Genomic DNA, 25947 nt, shown 5'->3' on the forward strand with positions numbered 1-25947 from the left:
AGTTACTCTCCTTCTCCAGCCCTGTACTACTCAAGAAAGTTTTCTCTAATCCCCTTCCCAATGCTCAATTCTTCTCTTAGGCACACAGTCAGGTCCATAGAGAAAAGCCTAGGAGTGGGTACACACTCTCCTCAATGAACAGCTTGTAGGGGTTCTAGATTCTCCTGTTATCCCCCACTCAGCTTTTAGCAATTTGTTAGAGTTTTTCACTGGATTATTCTTACCTGTCTGTAGGGAGCTTAACATCTCTTCTGTGTTTTGCCAAAGGTATGCTTGCATCCTGTGTCTCCTTGGAGAGGTCTGTCTTTTCATATATCTCATACTACTTGGTTGCACTGTAACTTAGGATCTCTAGTGGGTTTAAGAAAAGTTATGATTTTGTATATCATACAGTTTTTTCTTGTTCTAAGTCAGATATGATGCTTTTCCCAGTCTTCTCCATCCTAAGCAAAACTGAAACTCTCCAATTTTTTGTTGCTGTGAACTTTACACACTGGTCCTAAAATTTATATGAAAATGAAAAAAAAATCAAGATTTTCCAAGATATTCTTGAAGAACAAGGTGATAAGAAACAAAACAGTGAGTTATTGGTGTAAAGGCAGACAAACTAACCAATGGGACAGAACAGAAAGCCCGGAAACAGATCCATAGAAACATAGACATTAATTTACAACAAAGGTGGTACTGCAGAAAAGCAAAGGAAAAAGACAGTCCCAGTGGACAATTAGATAACTACAAGGAAAAAAATGAAACCTAATGCCTACCTCACCTAATAACAAAAAAACAATTCCAAATGAATTATAGAATGTAAAAGCAAGACAAGGCTAGAACATCTAGAAACTAATACCGGATATCTTCATGACCTTGAGGCATTGCACAAAAATCAATAATCATACAGGAAAATAATGAATTTGAATATGCTAAAATTAAGATCATTTGGTTAATCAAAACACACCATTAAAAGACTGAAAGACCAATCAGAGTGGGAAAGCTACCTGCAACACAGAACTGACAGAAATTCATAAAACACTCTAATACAATAGAAAAATAGGCAAGAGATTTGACTGGGCAGTATACAAAACAGGAAATCTAATCAGCCAATGGGTAAAGGTGCTCAATTTCATTTGTAATCAAGGAAATGCAAGTTAAAACCATAATGAGATACCACTAAACAACTACAATCCCACTTCCAGAAATAATACAACAGAAATTTAAGTACAGAACACCAAGAAAATATGTACATGAATGCTCATAACGGTACAATCTGTCAAACAGTGGGATCAACCCAAATATCCATCTACAGTGGAATGGGAGAGATGTGTATATTCAATGTAATATTCTACAGCAAATAATATGAATAGCAGCTATATGCAATAGCAGATATGGAACTCAGAAACAATACACAGCAAAAGCATTTAATATAGAGCAAAAAACTGTATAATCCCATTTAATATACATTTCAAAAACAGGTAAAACTATAATATTTAAGGGTATAAGCTTAGGTATATCAGTAGATGGTTAACTTTGTAAGGGACAGAGAGGGTAGTAATTATGAGAGAAAATACTGAGGTTTCTGTGATGCTAGTGGTGATTTACCTCTTCATTTGGTTGGTAGTCACATAGGTGTCCATTTTGTAGACAATTAGCCTATATACTTTGTCTTCCATGCTTTACTATATATTTAGTATACTTCATTATAACCTCCCCATATATCTTCCAGAAAGTTTTTGGCCATTAGTGAACTTGTTGGGTTTTTTGTTTTTTTTTTTTTAATTAGAGGTGTTTCATTTTTTTTTAAATCAGATTACTATTTTTTAAATTATTTTATTACTTTTTAAATTTTTAAATGTTTACATATTTTTGAGAGACAGAGAGACAAAGCATGAGTGGGGAAGGGGCAGAGAGAGGGAGACATAGAATCCAAAGCAGGCTCCAGGCTCTGAGCTGTCAGCACAGAGCCTGACGTGGGACTCGAACTCACGAGCCGTGAGATCATGACCTGAGCCACAGTTAGACGCTTAAATGACTGAGCCATGTAGGCGCCCCGTTTACTAGAGGTGTTTCAAATGCAGTGATGCAACTTTCTGATCCCTAGTATGCTCTTTGGTTCTAATTTTCTAGGATTCAAGAAAATTTGTATGTTTTTTGGAGCATGGTGGGGGGGATTCTTCCCCTGTTTGGAACTGAGAGACACAAAATGCAGGTAAAAATAAAAAAATATATATATTAGCTATACTAATGACAAAAAGCTGTACTAGTGGATATGTGACCATAGTGGGCTACCAAATACCCAACACCTAAATTAAATGGATCCAAGTCCAAGGCAGAGATGGACAGGTTTCCCTGCAGCCTGCCTCACAAAGCTCAGGATTTTGTTGAAATCAAAGAAATGCAGACAGGAAGAAATTTACCCATAAGATGTGTCACTCCTCCTTCCCTGGCATGGACTGAGTGGGGCACCCTGCCTTCGCCTCCTGGAGAGTGGAATGGAAATTCTCTCTGCTCTATGGAAATGTGAAGAACAGGAATAAATATCACCCCTAACAACAGGCAGACTAGCTTCGCTTGACAGTCTATCTTTAAAGTCAGCTCTGAAGCTTAGCAGAGGCTGCCATAGGCTAAATTTTAGAACAAGCTTCATTCTTGCTCTTACAGCTCCTTTCTCTTCTTCCACTTATGAACCTGCATATATACTCCAACCACCATCTTTTTAGTGGCTTGCCTGGAAATATCTGCAGAGACTTGTAAGCAAGGGTAAAGGAGAAGAGAGCAGGTGATTATATGTGTAGCTCTTTTCTAAGTAATGTATTTATGAATAAAATGATCTTTCCCATTTCTCTATGAGATGTATTAAATTGGCATACAACTTTAAGTGCCTCTGGAGCTTATTTAGATCATTCTTTCTCTAGGTAAAGTTAAGCCTGGTTCAGGTCTGCTTTTTGGTATTTAGAAGTATTCAATGATTATTTGTATCAGCCTTCTCTTAAAAGTCAATAAAAACACAAATATATATCTACAGCTTAAAGTCATTACCTCCTTTTCACAGTGATGAAGAATGATTACTGTGTGTTCATAAATACTTTTATTCATGATTTTAATTAGCATGGATAATTTGGCCCAAGACATTTCAGTTCAGACACAGCAACACGTGTTTATTTAATTAAAATTTTATTTTTACTTTGAGGTAATTGTAGATTCACGTGCAGAGATTCCATTGTGTCCTGTTACCCAATTTCCTCTAACAGTAACATCTTGCAAAACTATAGTACAATATCCCCCAAGATATTGGTATTGACACAGTCATAACAAAGAACATTTCCATCCTCATGATGATTCCTTATGTTGCCCATTGAGAGGCACACATAATTTTCTCCCTTGCAACCCTTTCCCCTTAAATTCCAGAAACCACTAATTTGTTCTCCATTTCTATCATTTTGTCATTTCAAGAATGCTCCATAAATGGAACCATATGGTATAAAACCTTTTGGGATTGGCTCTCTCATTCAGCATAATGGTCTAGAATTCATCCAGGTTGTTGCAGGTATCCATAGTTTGTTCTTTTTCATTGGCGAGTAGTATTCCGTGGTTGGATAGATCACATTTTGTTTAACCATCTGCCCACTGAAAAGCTCTGTGTTGTTTTTGGCGACTACAAATAAAATTGCCATGAACAGTTTTTTATGTGAATACAAGTGTGTGAAAACATGTTTATAACAACATGTGACTCTCTAATTTTCTACCCGTTTAACTACAAAGCAGAAGATGTCAAGGTATCTGCCAAAAGTCATAGACCACTTCTTTGTAACTGAGGGTCAACTAATGATTCCTATCAGTACTTGCAGCTTTATAACTATTTTGCTTCCTGACCTTGGAAAGCTCCCCCAAATATCTTTGAGCCTCAACTAGATAAGATATATGCTTTTCAAAGTGTATCATTTGAAACACAAACTCCATGAAATGCTCCTAAAAGGGATAGGATAAGGCCTTCATGGTCAAGTAAGTTGGAGGAAATGCTGAATACCGTATTTCTCTTTTGAAATAAACAAATGTTCTTTGGTATAAAAAAGGGAGGATCCAGTATCCCACTGTCCAAGTTCAAATTCCAGCTCTATCACTTGCTAGAACAGAAACCTTCGGCAAAACACTTAACACTCCCATATCTCAGTTTTCTCATCTATAGAATGAAGGTAACAACAGTACCCCACTCATACGAATGCAAGATTAACTCTATGGACACAAGGAAACACCTGATAGATGTTGCCTATTATTATAACTATTGCCATCATAACCAGAATCATCAAAATCATTGTGATCTTGTTAAAAATATACATGTCCAGGCCCCACCCCTGCAGATTATATTCAGTAAGTTTAGGGTAGAGCCTGGTCCAGATGAAGCAGAAGTTATTTTACATTAAGAACGTGTCCAAGACTGTCCAAGACAAGATTGAAACTCAGACCAAACTGACTGATGGAGTTATCACACTTAGTACGCAGTTAATAAGTCCTTTAAATGACTAACTCCATAGTCTCACAAAAAGAATACAGTTTTAACTCTCCTGAATTGAAGGTTGAGCTTATAATATAAACTCATGATTCCCCAAGGGGTAGTTCATTTAAAAAAATGCAGTTCTGTGCAGTTGGTACACATCAGCACTCAAAAAAAAAAAAAATTCCTAAATGTAGCAGTTACCATTGATATATAAAAATTTTACTTGTGAGTCATTGCTTAGCAAATCAAATCTGAAAATAAGACATTATTTCCTTAGAAATAAAAGAAAATAACCATGATTCTATTATTCCTGTAGGTTGCATCTCCACACTGCTAATTTCCAAAGGTCTTCTTATTGTTAAACACCAGGCAAATTTCCAGAACACTTGGGGAATTCACTTTAGAGGTGGTGGCAATCTTTTTACCACTTCTGCGGCAATCCTCAGGTAAGCTTTGGCCTGGAAAAGAACAGACTCATTTGTTCTACATTTCTCCCCAGCAGACATCAAATGACTCATGAACTGTTGGCCATAGCTGCCTGCTGAATTTAATAGTCAAAAGGCTGAGTGAGCTGAGGAAGTTCAGCAGTGAGAAGATGGTGTCATGTACACTGCAGGTGGGGGCAGGGAAGAGAGGGTTTTAGCATTTTTAGGGGGCAGCTACTTAGAAGGTGACTTTCTGAAAACAATATTTAATACCAGCAGTTACTGTTTTCAAACTCTAATTCCCATGTCATCAAACTAGCAACCCAGTCCAGTTGTAGAAAAATTGTATCTTCTTCTTGTGACAAATTGATATCGTGAGTTGGATGCTGCCCAAACTTCTTTGGCATAAGAGCTGTTAGTCATTTCAAATAGGACTGTTTATTACCACCCTATGGAGCATTTTCTGTTCTCTCTGAGAATGGCATCCAATACCAGCAATGAGCACCTTAGCCTCCTTCACCTGGTGAAATTTGGGTACCAGGCAAGAATTCCTGGGTTAGGTTGTTACACTCTTCATCTTTGGGATCCCCAGAGCAGCCAAATACTAAGAGCAACTCCTAAGCCACTGTGGGTCACTGTGTTAGTCACAAACTATCCCAATGCCTACATGGTCCCGTCAGAACAATGGTCATGACATGTGCATTTTAAAAGTTTTGAATAATTAGGGGTACCTGGGTGGATCAGGTCATGATCTCACCTAGAGTTTGAGCCCCACATCCAGCTCTGTGCTGACAGTTCAGAGCCTGGAGCCTGTTTCAGATTCTGTGTGTGTGTGTGTCTCTCTCTGCCCCTCCCCGGCTCGTGCTCTGTCTCTCTCAAAAATAAACCTTACAAAAATGTTTTTAAGCTCTGAATAATTGCAACGCAAATGTTATTTATTTCTCCTATCTTATCTATAAAAAGTAACTGTAAGACACAATAGTAAGGTCTTCTAAAACCATTAATTTATATGTTTATATACTTAGATTTATGAATATACCACCACTACAATACTATGGTTGATAATAGCTAAAATTTACTTGAGTACTTAGTATTTACCAAGTAATGTTTCATTTAAGCTGGCAGCTACTTTAAGGGATAAATTCTGTCACTAACCCTACTTTATAGATAAGGAAACCTAGACCCAGAAAGGTGAATAGTCTTTCTCGCCTGAAGCATTATAGCTAATACGAGATGAGCTGGTCTTTGAACCTAACCTGACTGCTCTCTGACTCTGCATGGTAAAAGAACTGTTTGAGGTCTGTTTACCCTGACTTACAGAAGTGTTTTAAGTGTGACACATTTTCATTTTTGAAATGAAAATTTTTGAAAACTATGCTTGAGCCCTAACAGCTGACTTATGCTTTATTTTATCAGAAAAGTATTAAAATCTCACTTAAGAGTCCATTTTTTTAAAAAGAGAAGTTCTTGGGGCGCCTGAGTGGCTGAGTCAGTTAAGCATGCAACTTCAAATAAGGTCATGGTCTTATAGTTCATGAGTTCAAGCCTTGCATTGGGCTGTGCTGTCAGCCCAGGGCCTGCTTTGGATTCTTTGTCTCCATCTCTCTCTGCCCCTTCCCTGCTCGCTCTTTCTCTCTCTCTCAAAAATAATATACATTAAATTAAAAAAAAAAAAAAAAAAAAAAGAGGGACACCTGGGTGGCTCAGTCACTTAGGCGTCTGACTTCAGCTCAGGTTATGATCTCACAGTTCCTGAGTTTGAGCCCCGCGTCAGGCTCTCTGCTATCAGCATGGACCATGTTTTGGATCCTCTGTCCCCCTCTCTCTCAGCCCCACCTCTCTCTCTATCAAAAATAAATGTTAAAAAAAAATAGTTCTCAAAATATGAATAAAGGCTTAAATTTTTTTATCAAGTACCTACTACACCAAGTACTTTGCATAAGTAATCACACTTATGTAAAATAAGCATCATCAACTCAACTTGGATAAAGAAACAGTCACAAAGTCACTAAGCTGGAAAGTGTCAAACCTGGGTCCACCTAACTCCAAAGCCTAGATCCTTCTACTACATTACATATTAAATATTTCTTTTTTTTAACGTTTATTCACTTTTTGAGAGACAGAGACAGAGTGTGAACAGGGCAGGGGCAGAGAGAGAGGGAGACACAGAATCAGAAGCAGGCTGTCAGCAAAGAGCCCAACACGGGGCTCAAACCCATGAACTGTGAGATCATGACCTGAGCTGAAGTCGGATGCTCAACCGACTGAGCCACCCAGGCTCCCCTACTACATTACATATTAAACAGTAAATCCAAAGTACAAGTAATTTTAGTCATAATGCTTTATCTAAAAATGGTTTCACTCTCTGCTATAGTTAAGAGAAACAAAAGTTTTGTTTAAAAATGGAAATGCCAGGGGGGCTCCTTGGTGGCTCAGTTGGTTAAGCGGCCGACTTCAGCTCAGGTCATGATCTCACAGTCTGTGAGTTTAAGCCCTGCATCGGGATCTGTGCTGACAGCTCAGAGCCTGGAGCTGCTTCCAATTCTGTGTCTCCCTCTCTCTCTGCCCCTCCCCTGCTTGCTCTCTCTCTCTCTCTCTCTCTCTCTCTCTCTCTCTCAAAACTAATAAACATTAAAAAAAAAAAAGTTAAAAAAAATAAAAATGGAAATGCCATGTACTTTGTAAAGAAATATTTTTCTTAAATCTAGTATGCTGATTTTCACCCATGGATCTCTGTAAATACCTTTTATCTCCTAGTAGCTTTTCTGAATATTTAGGCCTAATATTTCTGTGACGACAATTTAGAGTTCACTAAGGCAAGCTGAGAGAAAGCCATCATTCTATCATCTTTAAACTCTTACTTATGTTAAATTAGAGACATAAACCTATCAGACTACACAAAACACTGAACAATTCCAGAATAATCAAATTTGCTACATTTAACCTTTGCTTTTTAATGGACTATCTCCAAGCTTAAACTTTCAATATATCACACTCAAAGTAATGGTTAGGTTGTCATTTGCTGAGAAATCTCTAAAAGTGCTTAGTTTAACAGTTTCAACTTCTACAAAACTGTTGAATTTGAATTTTTTCAGCCAGTGCTGTATCATTTCAACAAATAATTTCTGGTTCTTATCATGTGCGAGTCACTGTTTTGGGAAATCTGTGGGATGTAATGATACAAAAGGAAGGCAGAATAGCTCACTTGTGAAGACCTGGAGCCTCTGCAGTTAGACAGGCCTGAGTTAAAATCTTAGCTCCATCACTTATTAGCTATGAGGCCTTGGGCAAGTTATTTAACTCTTCTAAGGCTCAGTTTCCACATCTCCAAAATATCTAAAACAACAGCAACTAGGGCGCCTGGGTGACTCAGTGAGTTAAGCATCCGATTTCAGCTCAGGTCATGATCTCACCATTTGTGGGTCTGAGCCCCGCATCGGGCTCTGTGCTGTCAGCTCAGAGCCTGCTTTGGATCCTCGGTCCCCCTCTCTCTGTGCCCCTCCCCCACTTGTACTCAGCTCTCTTTCTCTCTCTCTCAAAAATAAATAAACATTTAAAAAAATTAAAAAAAAATAACAGCAGCTATCTCAAAGGGTTTGGGGAATATTAAGTAAGAATAAGGTATGTGAAGTGCTGGCACAAAAGAATGAAATAAATATTAGTGGCTGCAATTATTACTATTATGTCCTCAAGTAATTTACAATCTCATTGAAGAGCTCATATGAACATGTACTTGTGGGTACTTTTCCTAACTGAGGAACAAGCAAACTAAATCCCTGCCTTTTGTTTAACCATAACTAGCAAAAAGGCAATATACACATATCATATATTAAAAAATATGATTCTGATTTCTCAAACTATTAATATTCTCTTTTCTTATCACCTTAGTTATACATAAAATAACACTTCTATTCGAGATCTTTTATTGAGGCATCTACAAACACAGATAATATAGCTAGATGCTGTTTGCTCTATCATTAACAAGTTAAAGGAAATGGATGGCAAACAAAGTGCAGTAAGTTTTACAGGGAACTTTTTTCCTTTGTTTTTGTTTTTAAGGATCTGAAGTCCTAATTTATCATACATAATCCTATTAAAATTATAAGGTTATAGTAAATTAGAAATTATAAGATAATAGTTTCCACTTTGAAAGACTTTATCAGGAATACCTTACAGCACACCTTTCTGTATGTCAATATTAAGATTTTTACTTGATAAAAAGGATGAAAGCACAAAATATCAGTCCTTTATGCGTCCATTACTTGTTTCCTGGACGCAAGGAAAGGCAAAAAGTAGATAGAGTTGAATTAATCAATATAATCACACAAACAAGAGGCAATGCTATGGAACGTAAGAGTTCTGAATCCTAAGTGTCCACTTCCTCTCCCATCCTCTATGCTTTCTCTGGCTATTTCATGCTACTTATATTTGGAGAGTCAACTATTCTCCTTTCCTCAGTAGTGCTCATTTCAGAAGGTTTTGCCTAATGACTGAGGAGGTAGCAGCTTGTTGCTACTTTTTAGTTGGTACTCTAACTCCTGCCAGCTGTCTGATAGTGCCTTAAATTCAGTACAAATCATATTTTAAGTTGATCAGTATCACTTAGGTATTCACTTCCTGTGAACGTTAGATGTTACTGGGAGAATGAAGTAGCAAATAAGATAATGTATTTAATGCACATAAGTACTGTACTCTCTTAAAACAAATTAAAGAAATAATAGCTATTAGTATAGGACCCGAAAGGTATATGATAAAATGGAACTATTGAGTTGCAGGGAAAAGACTTGTCTGTTAATCATGTTTTATCACTTATTAGTTCTGAAACCTTGGGAAAACTATTTAAATTCCTTAAATCTCAGTTTCCTTATCTGCAAAATGGGGACTATTTATATATTGTATTAAGTTGTAAGCATAGAAATTATGTAACCAAAATGTCTGACAATGTTTGGTACACTGTAAGGCTACTATTAGGAGGATGCTTCATAATAATGAGTGTAATAATTTCCATGGAAACAGAATAAATAAGGCACTAATTTCTTTTTTTCCTTTTCATGGCCATGTCTAAATCCTAAAATTGCTCAGAAATCTTCAATATTTAAGGTTGAAAGCCTGGTATGTGAAATTCTCACTGCTTTTGCCAAGACCTCACCAAATCAAATCTAGCACAAACCACAAAGGCTTAGGCTGTTCTCATTCTCATAAATGTCAGGCAGTAACAGTAAAACAATAGGTCTAACGTTTATGACAATGTAAATGAGATTTAAAAAAAAAACAACTCCAGAAAACTACATAAACACTGCTGTTTAGAGTTTTAAATCATATTATCTTTTGATGGCTGCTTTATGTTTTCTTTTGCATTACATTCCTTTAACTTGCTTGAAAGGTTCCTCGCTTTTGAGCAATCTCAAAGAAAACAGCAATAATGGATAGGTGGAGAAAATATTAAAAAGTTTAAACTTGTGGGATGCCTGGGTGGCTCAGTCAGTCATGATCTGACTTCGGCTCAGGCCATGATCTCGCAGTTCGTGAGTTTGAGCCCTGTGTCGGGCTCTGTGCTGACAGCTTGGAGCCTGTAGCCTGCTTCAGATTCTGTGTCTCTGTCTCTCTCTGCTCCCCCTCCCACCCCCCCACCCCCCACTGCTTGTGCTCTCTCTCGCTCTCTCTGTCTCAAAAATAAACATTAAGAAAAATTTTTTTAAATCTAAATTTGTAATTGATATAATGTAGTAAGTAATTATTCTTAGTCATAAGAAATCACCTTAGAATGTCTTTAGTTTGTTCTTGGGAGGCATTTAAAAGTGTATAATTAAACTCAATTTTCATACAACTTTCATTCTGCGTAAAGTACACCTATGATAGTTGGGTTGGCAGACTTTAATTATGAGAGTAATAAAAGGTTATGGTTTTTGCTTATCTGAAAGATTTTTAAGAAAAGACTGAAAAAGAAATTTTACATTTACCACCTAAAAGGCAGGAAAATAGAAAAACAATGATAAGCGCAATACACTACACTCTATTTCCTCAGAGATCTTATCCCCAGCAACTCAATCACCTATACCATAGATACTGACTCTTAAGAAATGGAAAGGACCTTGGGCCGCTGAGAGAAAGAACTCAAAATCAATGTACTTTACATATCCAACATTCCTGACTGTCGAATTATTTACAGTTCTTACTTCATTCACGGTTCTAACCAAGCTCATCTCTTTTATTTTCTAGTTCGCATAAGATTGGAGAAAGCCAGGAATGAAAGGAGTAGTAGTTATAGATAGTCAAAAGAACAGTACTATAAAGCTATACCCATTAGCTAAGGGAAAAACAAAAAAAGAATAGCTATTAGAAGACTGACTGGGGCTTTTCAGCAAAGGAATACAAAAACTACATCAAAACTGATGCACCAGGTGATAGGTCAGCTTCTAGCTTACACAACAAGTGCTACTTAGGACAGAAGAGATACATATGATTGATTGTATTTCCATCTAACAAAGAGAATAAAATAAAACATTTTATTCTTAAAGTCATAAAGCTTCAGCAATCTTGAAAACCTATCAACTGTATCTCCAATGATGCTGACTAATGAAACATAACTAGTTTTCCATCTCATCTCCCCAATCATATTTATTAAAAATAAAGGCAATGAAAATCCCATCTCTAATGCAGTATAACAATTTCCCTATGTCCAACTTAGTACTTCCTTACATTATGTTCCCTTCTCAAAACAATGAGCTGAACTTATACAACTTAATACAAATACAATAATCTTGGGCAGTTAGATACTGCTAGGCAGCAGGATAAGAATTTTACAAATGCTCATTGTTAGTGTTCTTCATAAGAAAACTAGTAGGGTAATGGCTCTTTTTTTTTATTTAATTAAAAAACTTTTTTTTAATGTTTTATTTATTTTTGAGAGAGAGAGAAAGAGAGAGAGAGAGAGAGAGAGAGAGAGAGAGAGAGAGGACAGAGAATGTCAAGCAGGCTCCGTACTGACAGGAGAGAGTCTGATGCAGGGCTCAAACTCAGGAAGCATGAGATCATGACCTGAGCCACAGTCAGATGCTTAACCAACTGAGCCATGCAGGCACCCCAGGTGATGGCTTTGTAAGTGAACCTGTTCAGCTAATAATTCAGAGCCAGCAATGGTATGCTTACCATATAATATAGTTATTTAAAGATGCTTTGAATAAGTTAACTAATATTTAATATATGGACTGCAAATAGATAAACTTGATCTTCCCAACTTTCTTCCTAAATATCAAAAAGTATATATCCTGTAAAAAGATACTAAAATACATATTTAAGAACATCACTTACCTCATCACTTTCAGGCTGTGAAAACACAATCGGCTGGCCTGTATCTGAAGTTTCCCTTATATTAAGATGTAAGGGAATGTCCCCTAAAAGAGCCCACCAGACATCCATTAGCACTATAAAAGTTTATACAGGCATTTGGAATTTCACTATGTGAACTTCAGAAAAAAAACAAAATTTTTATTCAAGTCAACTTGAATTATGACTATCCTCATATTGCTAAATCTCTAAAAAAGGAATTTCAAATGAAAATTAGGGGCAACATATTCCATTTGAGGGTAGTTCAGACATTGTATATGAGTATATGAAAGCTATATGGTAGCCAATCAAGGGATAAGGACTCTGATTTATTCTTTGCTGTGGGTCTTCCAGCAAGAAATGGCTTAGAAGACATTTGTAAAATTATTTCTCCCTGTAATTTCTGATATAGACACATCGTACTAAATAACAAGAGGAAAATGAAGAGGGAAAGATGGGGAGACAAAGCCCCAAAAAAGAATAAATTATCTTCCTGAGGTTGGCAGATGAGTGAGCTAAGAGAACTGCCTGAAAGTAAGCCAGATCTGTTATCTCCGTGACCTGCCTCTTTATCATATCAAACTACTTTTCTTTATGTATTAATCTATATAGCGTTATATATAACTTGTGAGCTTGATGAGATCTCAGCAAGTATATAAGACCTCTACTACAGAGACTTGTCAGAAAGATTGTGTGTCTCTCCTGAGGATATGTTACTATTAGGTGGTAGAATTTAGGGCGAAAATGCTCTGATCCATAGTCCAGTTGACTCCACCATACCTTCACAAATGAAGCCTTTCAAAAGGCTTAGACTTAAAATGCTGTAAATGGAGTCTTAAGTAGAAGAGTTGACTCATCATGGTACTGAGCATTCTTAGAACAATTCCAAATCCATGCAAAGGTTACTGAAACCTGTGTGTATGTGAGCATGTTTATGCAAAATAAGGCATTCAGCACTATGCCAGGCTACTTAAATAAAGCAGAAGTATATGTTACAAAATTACAAACCTATTATAATTTATATTATGAAGTGCATAGAGGAACGGGTAATTCATGCTCCTCTTGTCAGCAAATTTGGGGATTTTAATCAACTCTTTAAATCTTTCCTAAATGTTCAATAGCCAAATGACAAAATACATGAATATTTCAGTAGTCATTTAAATTTGATGTCTATTCTATAGATCAACTTAAGCCTGTAAGAAACTGTCACAGGGGTAGGGGAAAATATGTTATATAAAATTCTTAGAAACCCATAAAGTTTTTTCTCTTGATTTATGCCATTATAGTAAGGAAACCTGAATGTTTTCATTTCTACTGCAATAATGGAAGAAAAAAGGCACAACCTTCTCCTTTATATAGGCACCTATCAATATAGTTTCTGACTTTCAGGGACTCATAATCCTATCTATAAGCACAGAAGAGTTGATCAAGAAAGAGGAAAACCTTTTAAGAAAATAGGTGGCACACCATAGTGAGAGTGGTAATGGGCTAACAGTTGCATAACAAAGGAGGAGAAAAAGGAGTAATGGTATGGAGAGTGGGTAAAATGCAGTCTGGCCTTGAAACGCACCTTTAAGGGGCTAGGTCTGAAAGAAGCAAGGGCATATTTCAGAGACACAACTGTTACAGAGAAAGTTCTGAGAGCCATTTTCCCAAATAATTATTTAGTGCAGCCCAATGGATGAAAATAAATTAAGAGGCAGCCCGGGAGTCAGTAAAGGAGATATTAGGGCCCCCGGGAAGTTCAACCAGCCAGGAGGCCATAGCTGGGAGAGGTCTTTCCCTGACTTCAGTTCCTTTTTCCTGACTACAACCTCTTTGTTATTGAAGCCCCTGCTCCAGATCATGGAAGTCTCATTGGGCCCCATGACTGCATTAAAAGGAAGAGATGTGTCCTGAGTTGGGATTCCAAATTAGTTTTCCCATAACACTGTTAGATACAGCCATCTATAAACACTATCCATTTTTCGTGATCAGTAATCAGTATTTCTGACACATTCTCAGGGTAACTACACATTTGTGAGCTCTTGGTTAAAATGTAACTTAGTGTGATTGCTTCTCTAAGAGATATATTTCAAATTCTAAATAAATGATTTACAATATCGTATATCATACCACCCATTTATAAATCAGGGAATTATAATGTTGTCAGCATAATTCAATAGCGCCATTATAATTACACATTTACTTTATTACATAAGTGTATGTCAATCTGTTGTTATTATGCAGATTTGGGAAATTGAACTTTCTAGGTTAGTCAAATAAAAAACAGTTGCAGAGTATAATTAGTGGCTATAATTAAAGCAACGTATCATAATATAACATTAGTATTCACCTGGTACTGTGGTGGCTGCTACAGTACAAATGCATAATAACAATAACACATTTAACATCAACTTTTAGAAGTTTAATTATAATAAACAATGTTGTGAAATTCCTTGATCTCTAAGGGATCTTAATTGTTAACTTCCTAAAACTAATAATTCACTCTATTCCTTCCTTATTCAGCATCTAACATCTGCCTTTGCCCAGAACAGAAACTCATTCATAACGAAAATTATCAACACATGTTTCATAAAATGTCCATTAAGTTGCTTGTAGATTTTCCAAAAATCATGTTTTATCTAAAATCTGTGTTTTGCTCACTTAACACATGAGTTCACTTCTCATAACACTAATTAATCCTTCAATTCAGTAATGTGAATGGTATGTACAATGTAAATTTCAGGTACTATATTTCACAGACATGGCAAACACATTATAAAAAGATTACAGAAAACAGAAAATATTATCTTTCTAGAGCAAAAGGACTGATAAATTCAGAACTTATCAGAAAGGCATTTTTTCATTTGCACCAAGAACTGACACTTTCAAAGGTTGCTACAACACACTGACCAGGTATTTTCATATGCCTATCTGTTTATACTGAGAGATATGTTCTCAGCTTAGCAAACAAAGTGATGACCATTATTTAAAATAAGGACTTCAAATTATAAAACTCAGACCACAAAACTCTTCTCAAACTCAATTATAGGCAGTTCTTGCTTATGGTAAAAGTGATAATTGGCAGAACAAACCTCCTCTTCAAAAAGCCTCCCACTAACGAAATATATAAAGCCAAAGAAAGGTTAACGAACACATACGACTCCTTATACTTAATTTAAAACACAAAACTGAAGACAATTCATCATTTTCTGAGACACTCTTCATCATCATCTTATCCACACCTCCCCTTCTGCCATTTCCTCTGCAAAAGAATATCCTATGGTCTTACCTAGAACATCAAGATCAAGGGTCCGTGCTAGTCTTCTGGCACCATCAGCACCAAAAATATGAGTTTTATGTTTACATTTTGGACACTGGAAAACACTCATATTTTGGACAAGGCCCAGAACCTAGAATAACAAAAACCACTGAAATCAAAACAAAGTTAAACCAAACCTCAATCCATTATTTCAACAAGTTTTTACTGAGTGCCCACTGGGTTCTAGTGATACAATGATGAATAAGTTATTGTTTCTGCTCTAAAGGGAACTCACACGCTAGTGGGAGAGCAAGACACATGTAATTAACTTTAATAATGTGATAAATGTTAAAGAGATAAAAATAACAGGGATCAAAAAATTCTGTCTGGGAAGAATAAGAGGTATCTCTGAGCTGCCCACATTGCTTGGAATTGTTTCTTCAGGTTAAGGATGAGAATAAGGGTTGAGGCCTACAGCAGGAATTCTATGTGGAAAGAAGAACACAAGCCAAGTCAGGGGAATGTAGCCACAAATGGCCTATTTGGGCTACAAGCTAAGGGGGGGCAAAGGCAGAAGCTGGCTTGGTAAAGGGAGGTGAAGGTCAGATGGTTAACATGCTAGATGCCATTCACGTGTTTCAGACTTTCTTCTTGAGACAACAGAAAACCACAAAAGGTTTTTCAAGTTGGAAAGATGGCCCAACAAAGGGTTTTTCAAGTTGAAAGATGATCGAGGTAATGTTACAAAATCAGACCCATTTTTTAGAAATTTAGCCCTGATAGCAATACAGAAAAACTAAGCAGAAACACAGGAAAATAAATAATTAAGAGGTTATTGTGAACAAAGCGTCATAGTAAATAACACCTAACAAGTACTGAGTGCTTATTATATACCAGGCACTGGGGGTAAATGGTTTAGATGAACTATCTTATTTACTCATCTCAAAAACTTTATGAGATGAGTATTTTGTCATCCTCATTCCATAACTGAAAAAAAGGACACTTCTAGCAAAAAACTCTTGGCTCTTATCAGAATGTTATTATTTGAAATAAAAATTTAAAGTCTTACAGAAAGTGTCCATCTCTTTCTGAATTTCCTAACTTCTGGCATAAAAGAGATACTTTATAAACATTTGTTAAATAGACAGTTTCTGCAAATATAATCCTTATTCATATTTCTTTTAATCCCACTCTTTTTAAAAAATATTTGTTTATTTATTTATTGAGAGAGAGACAGAGATGGGGAGAGACAGAGAAATCCCAAGCAGGCTCCACATTTAGTATTTATTTATTTATTTATTTATTTATTTATTTATTTAGGGGGAGAGACAGAAGGGGGAGAGACGGAAGGGGGAGAGGGAGGGAGAGAAAGAGATAAATCCCAAGCAGGCTCCCCACTTAGCATGGAGCCCGATGCAGGGCTTGATCCCATGACCACGAGATCATGACCTGAGCCAAAATCAAGAGTTGAATGCTTAAGTGACTGAGCCACCCAGGTGCCCCAATCCCATTTTCTCATTAATGGAAATTAAAGCAGTGCATCGCTTCTAAAATAAAAATAAGGAAACACAATTATCAGAGGCTTAGAGATAACATGTCTATATCATCCTATCAATTCCACCAAAAAGGTCATCATTACAGGAGGTATCTCTATTAGAACATGTGCATTTTAAATGAAGGATAGCAGTGATAGTCTACAATGAAACATACAGATAAGGTGATCAAATTCATTCTTCTCTCTGAAAAGAGAAACAGAAAAGACTAAAGTTTTTCAGAACACATGCAAATGAAGACAAATTGTGAGGGACATACATTTGTAGCTAAGCATTTTCTAAGCATCGAATAGATGCCATTTTGCTGATGCAAAGTATTATAAAAAATAAATCACACTGTACTTCGGTAATTCAATACCATCTCCAAAAAGCCAGAAGAAAACACTGCTAATATCACACACCTTATTTCTTTATTCACTATGTCTATATAATATACCCATTGCTTGGGCAGTTTTACTGCCATTTATATTAAATGTGATATAGTCCCCTCACTGTAGAGCTTTCAACTTGAACATAAATATATCACTCAAGAAATGGGAGGGCAGTGCCTGGGTGGCTCAGTTGGTTAAGCATCTGACTCTTGATTTCGGCTCACGTCATGACCTCAGAGTTTGTGACTTGGAGTCCCACAGTGGGCTCCATGCTGACACTGCAGAGCTGGGTCAGGATTCTCTGTCGCCCTCTATGCCCCTTCTCTGCTGTCTCTCAATCTCTCTCAAAATAAATACATAAACGTAAAAAAAAAAAAAAAAAAAAAGAAAAGAAAGAAAAGAAAAGAAATGGGAAAGGAAAAACAAATAATGTGAACACCTAGGTGAGGGTATACTCTAATTCAGAGAGAATGGAAAAAGCATCCCTACTCCACAATCTCTTAGACTCCCCAAAACAGAAAGGGATGGAGCAAGTATTTTCAATGTATATGATTAACGTATAAGTATCTTGTTACTGTTCTCTATGCCTCAGACATGTTCTCTATAAAGACCACAAAATGTCACAAACATAAAACTATAAGCAAACTCAATATTTAATGGGCTCCTATTATATGGCAGTTACCGGGCTAAGCGAAAGGGGTAGCATTCAGTGGTGAGCAAAACAGACTTGATCCTCACACTCCTGGATAGAGAAACAGACTAAACAAATATTGCAAAAATCCACTTAAAAACTGGAAGAGATTCTCTGGAAGCAAGTACAGTGTATTATGAGAGTGTAGAACACAGAGGACAACATACCCTGGGAGTCACAGAGGAGTTTCTTGAGGAAATATGTGACGCAGAAGTTAAAGAATAAAAAGGAGGAAAAACTCTCAAGATACAAGTAGGGAGAAGTCTCCTTCAAGGAATTGAAAAGCCAGCATGGTTGAGGAATGGTGTGAGTAGTGTGAGATTTTTCTAGCAGGACACAAAGCACTAAACATAAATAAAAAGTCATTTTGTTAAAGTGGTCATTAAAATTAATAACTAAATTGGAAGACACAAGAGAGAGTGCAAAGGCAAAGTATAAAGCAGGAGGTGGTATTTATAATACACATCCATGACACAGGGCTTTTATCTGGAATATATAAAGAACTCCACAAATCAATAAGAAAAAGTCAGAAATTAAAAAATGGGCAAGGCTTAACCAGCACTCCATAAAAGAGGATATGCAAAGACCAACAAATGTGAGAAAAAAGGGTTCAACTTCACTAATCATCAGAGAAATGCAAATTAGGACCACAATGAGATATCATGCATATAAGCTTTAAGACCTGATTAGAATAGATGAATGTCTATATGACTGTAACAACCACCAACACCAAATCTCCATGAGGACGGAGAGCAAGTAAAACTCATAGTTTCACCTGAGTGTAAACGGGTACGACCATTTTGGAAAACTGGCAGTTAATCTAAATAATTGATATATGTTTAGTTTCCACTATGGCATAGTAATTCTGCTCTCAGTTATACATTAACAGGAATGTGAACTTAACATTCAACAAAACACATGTACAAAAGTATTCACAAATAACACTAATTATTCCCAGATAGAAAATGACCAAATGGCCATCAACAGTAAAATGGACAAACAAATTGTGGCACAGTCACACAATGGAATGCAACATGGTAATGAAGTTTAAGCGAAATAAGCAACATGAAAGTATATACTTATTATTCCATTTACATAAAGTTTGCAAACAGGCAAAACTAATTTATGGTGTTATAATTTGGGTTCCACTTTGGGGAAACTATTATAAATAATGCTTCCATGAATGTTTTTATACATGTCTCCCCCTTTTTTTCTTTTTTTTTTTGCTAAGTATTTAGGTTACGCATGTTTAACTTCAGCAAAAAATGCCAGGTTTTCCAATAAAGTTCTACCAATTTACACTCCTCCCAGTAATGTATGAGAATTCCAGGTGTGACACAGCTTCACCAACATATGGTATCATCAGTCTTCTTTATTTTAGCAAGTATGGTGAGTCCATTGTGCTGGACTGTTCAAACTGTCAATGTGTTTATAATAGGAACTATATTTCCTAGAATCTTCCTTCATATATATGGCTCCTGGTTAAAGTTCCCTGAAAGTGGAATGAAAACCCGGAGGTGGCAGTGAAGCCTTAGGCATCACACTCTACTTTCCTTTGGTTAGAGCTGGTGAAAGAAAGATGCAGGAGTGTACGTGTATTCCAGTTTGCTCTCTTTCTTCCTGATGCTGTGCCCAGCTCTCCTTTGCACTGTGGCTTTAATTTGTGTTGCCATAATTATTAATGAAGTTGAGCATATTTTTTAAGAATTTTCTAATGTTTATTTATTTTTGAGAGAGAGAGAGAGAGAGAGAGAGAGAGACAGAGCATGAACAGGGGAAGGCAGAGAAAGAGGGAGACACAGAATCCAAAGCAGGCTCCAGGCTCTGAGCTGTCAGCGCAGAGCCTGACACAGGGCACGAACTGCGAGATCATGAACCAAGCCAAAGTCGAACACTTAACCGACTGAGCCATCTAGGCACCCCGAGCACATTTTTACATGTTTAATGGTCATTGTATATTCTCCTCTGTGAAACGTCTGTTCAGGATTCTTGTCTTTTTTTTTTCTATTGATCATGTGTTGTTGTTGTTGTTTTTCATTGAATTGTAAGTATTCCTAGTATTTTAAAATATAATTCCTTTGTTTTTTTTTAATTTTTTTTAAACATTTATTATTGAGAGACAGAGAGAGACAGAGTGTGAGCATGGGAGGGGCCGAGAGACAGGGAGAAACAGAATCTGAAGCAGGTTCCAGGCTCTGAGCTGTCAGCACGGAGCCTGTCGCGGGGCTTGAACTCACAAACCGAGAGATCATGACCTGAACCGAAGTCAGACGCTCAACCGACTGAGCCACACAGGCGCCCCGAAAATATAATTCCTTTGTTGATTGATTCTCAACTTTGATACTGATTTCATGGAGAAATTATAATATTTTTAATATACTGAGTTAAGTATGTTATTAAAATTAAGGTCAGCTGTTTTGTTTTGGTTTGTTTTCCTAATTTTAAAATATGGCTACTAAAGGGGCATGTGGGTGGCTTAGGCGGTAAAGCATCCAACTTTGACTCGGATCAAAAATCTCATGGTTCGTGGTTTGAGCCCTGTGCTGGGATTTATGCTGGCAGCTTGGAGCCTGCTTCAGATTCTCTGTCTCCCTTTCTCTTTCTGCCCCTCCTCTGCTCCTGCTTTCTCTCACTCTCAAAAATAAATAAACATTAAAAATATATATACGGCAACTAACCATTTTTAAATCACATTTGTGGCTTGCATTACATTTCTGCTGGAAAGTACTGTTGTAGACAATTGAAGCATGACTACAGAATTTATTTTGGTAGTTCTCCTATTTAATGTTGCTTTAAGGTCCTAAAGATGCACAAAAACATTTATGAGGGCCAGTGATTTATGAATATTTTTAAAAATTGAAGAAACATGAAACAGTTGCCTCCAAGACTATATAAGAAAGATAAACTGTCAAGTTTCTTTGCTTTTAGTTGAAATTATATCAACTGATTGTGATAACACACACATACATTTATTTGATTAATTAGAAAGAAAACATATTAAGATATGCAAAGTATGTAACAGACAACTTTTTCAAACCATGGGGTTAGTTGGAAGAAAACTTAAAAGAAAGCCTGGAGTGTTAAAAAGATTAGAAAACACTATGCTAGGTTTTAAAAAAGCAGTCCTCTATAATCAAAGAGTCTTGAACAGGGGCAGCTAATATAATAAGAAAGGACATCAGAACATCCAAATTACAATTTTGTTCATAAAAATTTTTCTTAAAAAGGAAAGATTTCATGTCCATGTGACAACTCTGTACTGCCTGCTCCCCCCCAAAAATGCCTTATATTGTGTGAATATTTCATGTATTGTTAGGCTGTTTGTTTATTATAGAGCTATTTTGTATAGCAGAAACATTAGAAAACAGATGCTTTGCCATAGCTTAATTTACATAATACCATTAAAATGCAGCTGCAAGCATGCTCAATCATTTTTTAATGTCTCATCAAAATATAACATGACTTTTTGTGTCAACTATACTCAAATAAAAAAATTTTAAAGAGAAAAAAATGTATAAGATCCCGATCTCTTTTTACCTCAGCTAGTTTTACTGAAAGAAAGTAAATGCCACATGTCTACTTAACATCAGCCACCACAAACCTTTTACACGTTACTTTTACGTTATTCCAATCCATCATTGGCTCAGAAGGGTACTTCTTTTATCAACTTAAAAAAAATTGACTCTCTTGAAATATCAACATTGCTTTGAAATATTGGATTTTTGTGTCCAACTGAATTGAATTAAGCAAGCTCAAAAGGCCTCAATTTTAATTTCTTCTTGGCATTTTAAATTCAGATTCAGGTAAGTAACAAGCAAGATTTTCAGGCTACTATGTAATCCAATTTCTCAAGGTTACAATCAGGTTAAATTCTTGCTGGTTGGAATTTGTCACAAGGATTACAAAATATGATTTAAGAAAAAAATGAGGAAGAGAAACTGTTAAATAGAAAATAAATAAAAATAACTGAAATAGATTAGATTCAGTTCTCCATTAGCCTTGAACCAGGTTTTAGTATATTCCTTGAAACAAGTGTACAAATATTATAATTTTTAAAAATGACATGGATGTTTTTGTTTTCTTTTTCAGAAGTAGTCTGGCATGGAAAGAACAATGAATGGGGAAATTCATGTTCTTCTCAGGACCAACTAAATAGCTGTGTGCCCATGAGGTGCAAACTCAACTTCTCTACATCTTGAATTCCAAAATGAGGGTTTATATTAAATGATGGTCTCTATAATAATGATCCCTAAAATCTACTACTAAAACAATAACATTCAGAGCCTCCCTTTATAGTGCCATGTATTAAGGTCTATGCTAAGTACTACATATATAATCTCATTTAACTGCCATTATAACCTATGAGATGGGTCACAAAACACTGAAGCTAAATTACTTGCTCAAGGTCAAACAGTTAGTAAATAACACAGCCAAAATTCAAACCAGCTGGGTCACTGCTTTGTATATGGAAGTCAATAAACAAGATGACAAGTAAATGGACTTGAGGATTTTGTTCATGGAACTAGGCGGTCTGAAACAATACTGAGCCAATATAGCCTGGGATAGTAATGAAGAGCACAGTTATAATGGAAGGCCTAATTTGAACCATTTTCACACTCACTGCTGCAATCCAACCTTAGATTTCATTTTCTTCTCCTGGTCATGGAATTCCCTTTCCCAAAAAACACCCTCATTATACCTCTCTTGACTCCTCCCCATTATTCAATCCACCCATTTCCTGCCCTTACTTGCCCACCTAGACAGTCAGAAACCCAATGGTAAGCAAATTTAATGGAGACCTCTCTTGCTCCCTGAAATTTCTAAGCTTGTGGTATTCTCCCATGTCCATATTACTACAGTTTGGATTACTCAATTTTGGATAATCCACAGAAAAAGCAGTTAAAAATGTGGGCTCTGGAAAGCATACTGTTTGCGATAGGAGCCCAGATGCCCACTAAACTGACAGGTAACCTTATGTGAGTTATTTAATCTTCTTACCACAGTTTCCACATCTGCAAAATGAGAGAAAAAAATGTTATCTGTATCACAGGGTTGTGAGAGTTATTATTACTTTAATTCATGTAAATCACATAGAACAGCATTCTCAATAAAAACATTCATGGACTTGTGAGAGATCCTAAGGGAAGACACAAATGAGCATACAACTTTGGTCTCTGAGATGTAATAATGGTCAAGATGCAGACTGCTACCCAGTTTTATAAAGGTTACCAAAAAAGAAAAGTCACTCTTCTAAAAGTGGAAAAATTAACCAATTGTGAAGAAGGAAGCCACATGTGATACATCATGTGCAAACTAGTTAGTGTGATCCTAGAAAGAATTCAAACGACACTTTGTAAAGCCTCTACAGCCAATAATGAAAGATTCTTCAAATACATCAAAGGTATGAAACTTCCCAGAGAACCAAATGAGACTATTTGATAATCACAGAGGAAAACATATTCAAGGAAGAAAGGAGAGAATAAATGTGTCACTTGCCTCTATTTTCACATAAGACTGCCTATTTCTAAATTGTTTTTTTATGGCAGGTCAGCTCGAGGTATTAAATATAATTGGACTTTTGGGGTCTAACAGACAAACAAGATAGATGCTAAAAAAAGCTCTAAGATGTGTTTCATGAATACATGAGTTTTGAAGACATTCATAGGTGAAGGTGTGGAACCCCAGGTCCAAACAATCAACCTACTACCATAACTGGCCACTCTGCCAGAAAAAATAATAAACCACAACTTTGATCCTCATTGTTGAGAACATTGTGTAGGGTCTGTGGTAATGAAAATGGAAAACAGTGGAAAATGGAAAGAAAACATTGATGGGAATCATCTAATTGAGGTTCTAAGATCACCTCATTTTTCTTAGAAGAAAATATAATCATTAACCCTTTCAAATAAATATTTAAAAGTTCCACACCACACTAGTATTTTTGGTTTCTCTGAATTTCTTGTTTTTAATCAGCAAGAAAAGTAAACCACAGGAAAAGCAAAATTCCTATCTCCCTTTTTAAAAATAAATAAATATTCTCAAGGCTGAAATAGTTATAGAATTTTCAGGACTACTTACAAGGGAAAAAAAGGTAAGTTCCGTGACCAGCATTAGGCTATAATCTGTATTTTATTTCCAGGTCATCTGTAGCAGAGACAGGTAGCTTTGACCAAACTCCATGGCCTCATCTTCATTGGCACATAACTAATCTAATTTTCTTGGGCTCCTTGAGAAATGTGACATATGATCACATGACTTTTAGTGAAGTGTGAGTAGAAATGTATGTATGTCTGGTCCATAAAAATCTCCATGTACACACCTCTGTTCCATTTCCCCCCCTGGCTGGCTCAAAAGAGGATGGCCCCAAAGGTGGGTTTAGAACTCACATGTGAAAATGGCAGAGGCTACAGCAGCTTAAATGACTTCCTGGAAGAAGACCACCTTGCTCACCTGTTCATCTATGAGTACTGTTACATGAGCAAGAAATAAACTTCTATTGTATTTGCATCATTATATATTTTGAAGTTTATCTGTGACAGCAATTAACATGTATTAAATGATGCAAATTTAAATTAACACAGAATTTTAGACTCTATATAACTTTAGCAACTAATCTATATGAAAAGAATGGTTTAGGCTCAACTAAAGTACTCAAGGAATAAGGAAATCTCAAAGACACTATGCATCTAAGGTGTAAAAAATTTCTTGTTAAAATTCTTATTAGAAAATAAAGGACTAGTCAAAACACATAGGCCAAATACACAAATATCTATGAAATGTATCTGTTTCATGATAACATTCTGAAAGTAATTATAATAAGCAACATTAATCGACATTTTATATTTACATTATTGGTTGTTTCAGCTTGTGCTGAACACTGTACTAAGCTTTTTACACACATTATCTCATTTATTTCTCTTCTCAATCCTCTGAGGGAAATGGTACTATAATTCTCATATTCTGAATTAAGTAACTTGCAGAGGTCATACAGCAACAAAGTGACAGACCTAGGATTTGAACTCTAGCATTCAGATTCCTGAGCTTACTCTCTTTACCACTATGCAAAAATGCCACTGTAAGTAGCACCCTATTGCCTAAAAAAATTATAATAAAATTTCTAAAGGAATTTAATTTGTAACCATAAAAGAAGTTATATACTTACTAAAGAATATAGCTCTCTCAGGGCTAAAAAATATCAATCTATGTATAAGAGGCTACAAATATACAGATTAATATATCTGTTTCTGTGAGGAGAAGGGATGGTTACATACATCATGTGATGTGAACAGTACTAAAAAGGCCAACACCAAATCATTTGCTCCACCAGTCTCTTCCTTGCCAAACAGTTTTAAATCACAACCCTCATAGAGAATAAGGGCAGGGATTTGTGACTGAGAATCTAATGTCTTACTTCTACCTCACTGTCATCTTGAGCAAAAAACTAGCTCCTGGTAGATTTATTAATATGGCAGCCTAACTCTCAAAATCCCTTAGATTTCTGCCATTTTTTTTTCTAACCATCCTACCTCATGTAATCAATTGCCAAGCCTGGCAATTCTTCCTTCAAAACGTCCACCACATTTATTCCCCTTTCCATTTTCAATGCTGTTATACTACATCAGACCCCTACTTCCTATCACCTACAGTGGTATTTTTCCAGTATTTTTCCAAATTATTAAAACTATCTTACCATAAGAGAAATATTTTAAGTGTTAATCAATACAAATGTACACTTCTATGTATTGACAACTGAGACCAAATCTTTATGAAATAATACTTTCTCTTTTTAAGAGCAATTAACCCGGATATTGAAACCTTTGGTTTCATTCCTCACAGTACTGGTTTCAT

General features: G+C 36.1%; 1 protein-coding gene across 4 annotated transcripts in view; it reads right to left on the reverse strand.

Annotated features, from left to right (window-relative positions):
* Positions 1-3351: 3351 nt before the first annotated feature.
* Positions 3352-25947, reverse strand: part of NUBPL (NUBP iron-sulfur cluster assembly factor, mitochondrial) — a 222413-nt gene continuing 199817 nt past the window's right edge. For all 4 annotated transcript variants that reach the window (XM_049612925.1, XM_049612926.1, XM_049612927.1 and 1 more), the window contains 3 exons: positions 15515-15635; positions 12226-12308; positions 3352-4947 (listed from right to left, as the gene is read on the reverse strand). In XM_049612925.1, the coding sequence (XP_049468882.1) occupies positions 4885-4947; positions 12226-12308; positions 15515-15635 (267 nt within the window). In that variant the 3' untranslated portion in view covers positions 3352-4884. The remainder of the gene's footprint in view (positions 4948-12225; positions 12309-15514; positions 15636-25947) is intronic.

The sequence above is a fragment of the Panthera uncia genome (assembly GCF_023721935.1).
Source record: "Panthera uncia isolate 11264 chromosome B3 unlocalized genomic scaffold, Puncia_PCG_1.0 HiC_scaffold_1, whole genome shotgun sequence".
Taxonomy (NCBI): domain Eukaryota; kingdom Metazoa; phylum Chordata; class Mammalia; order Carnivora; family Felidae; genus Panthera; species Panthera uncia.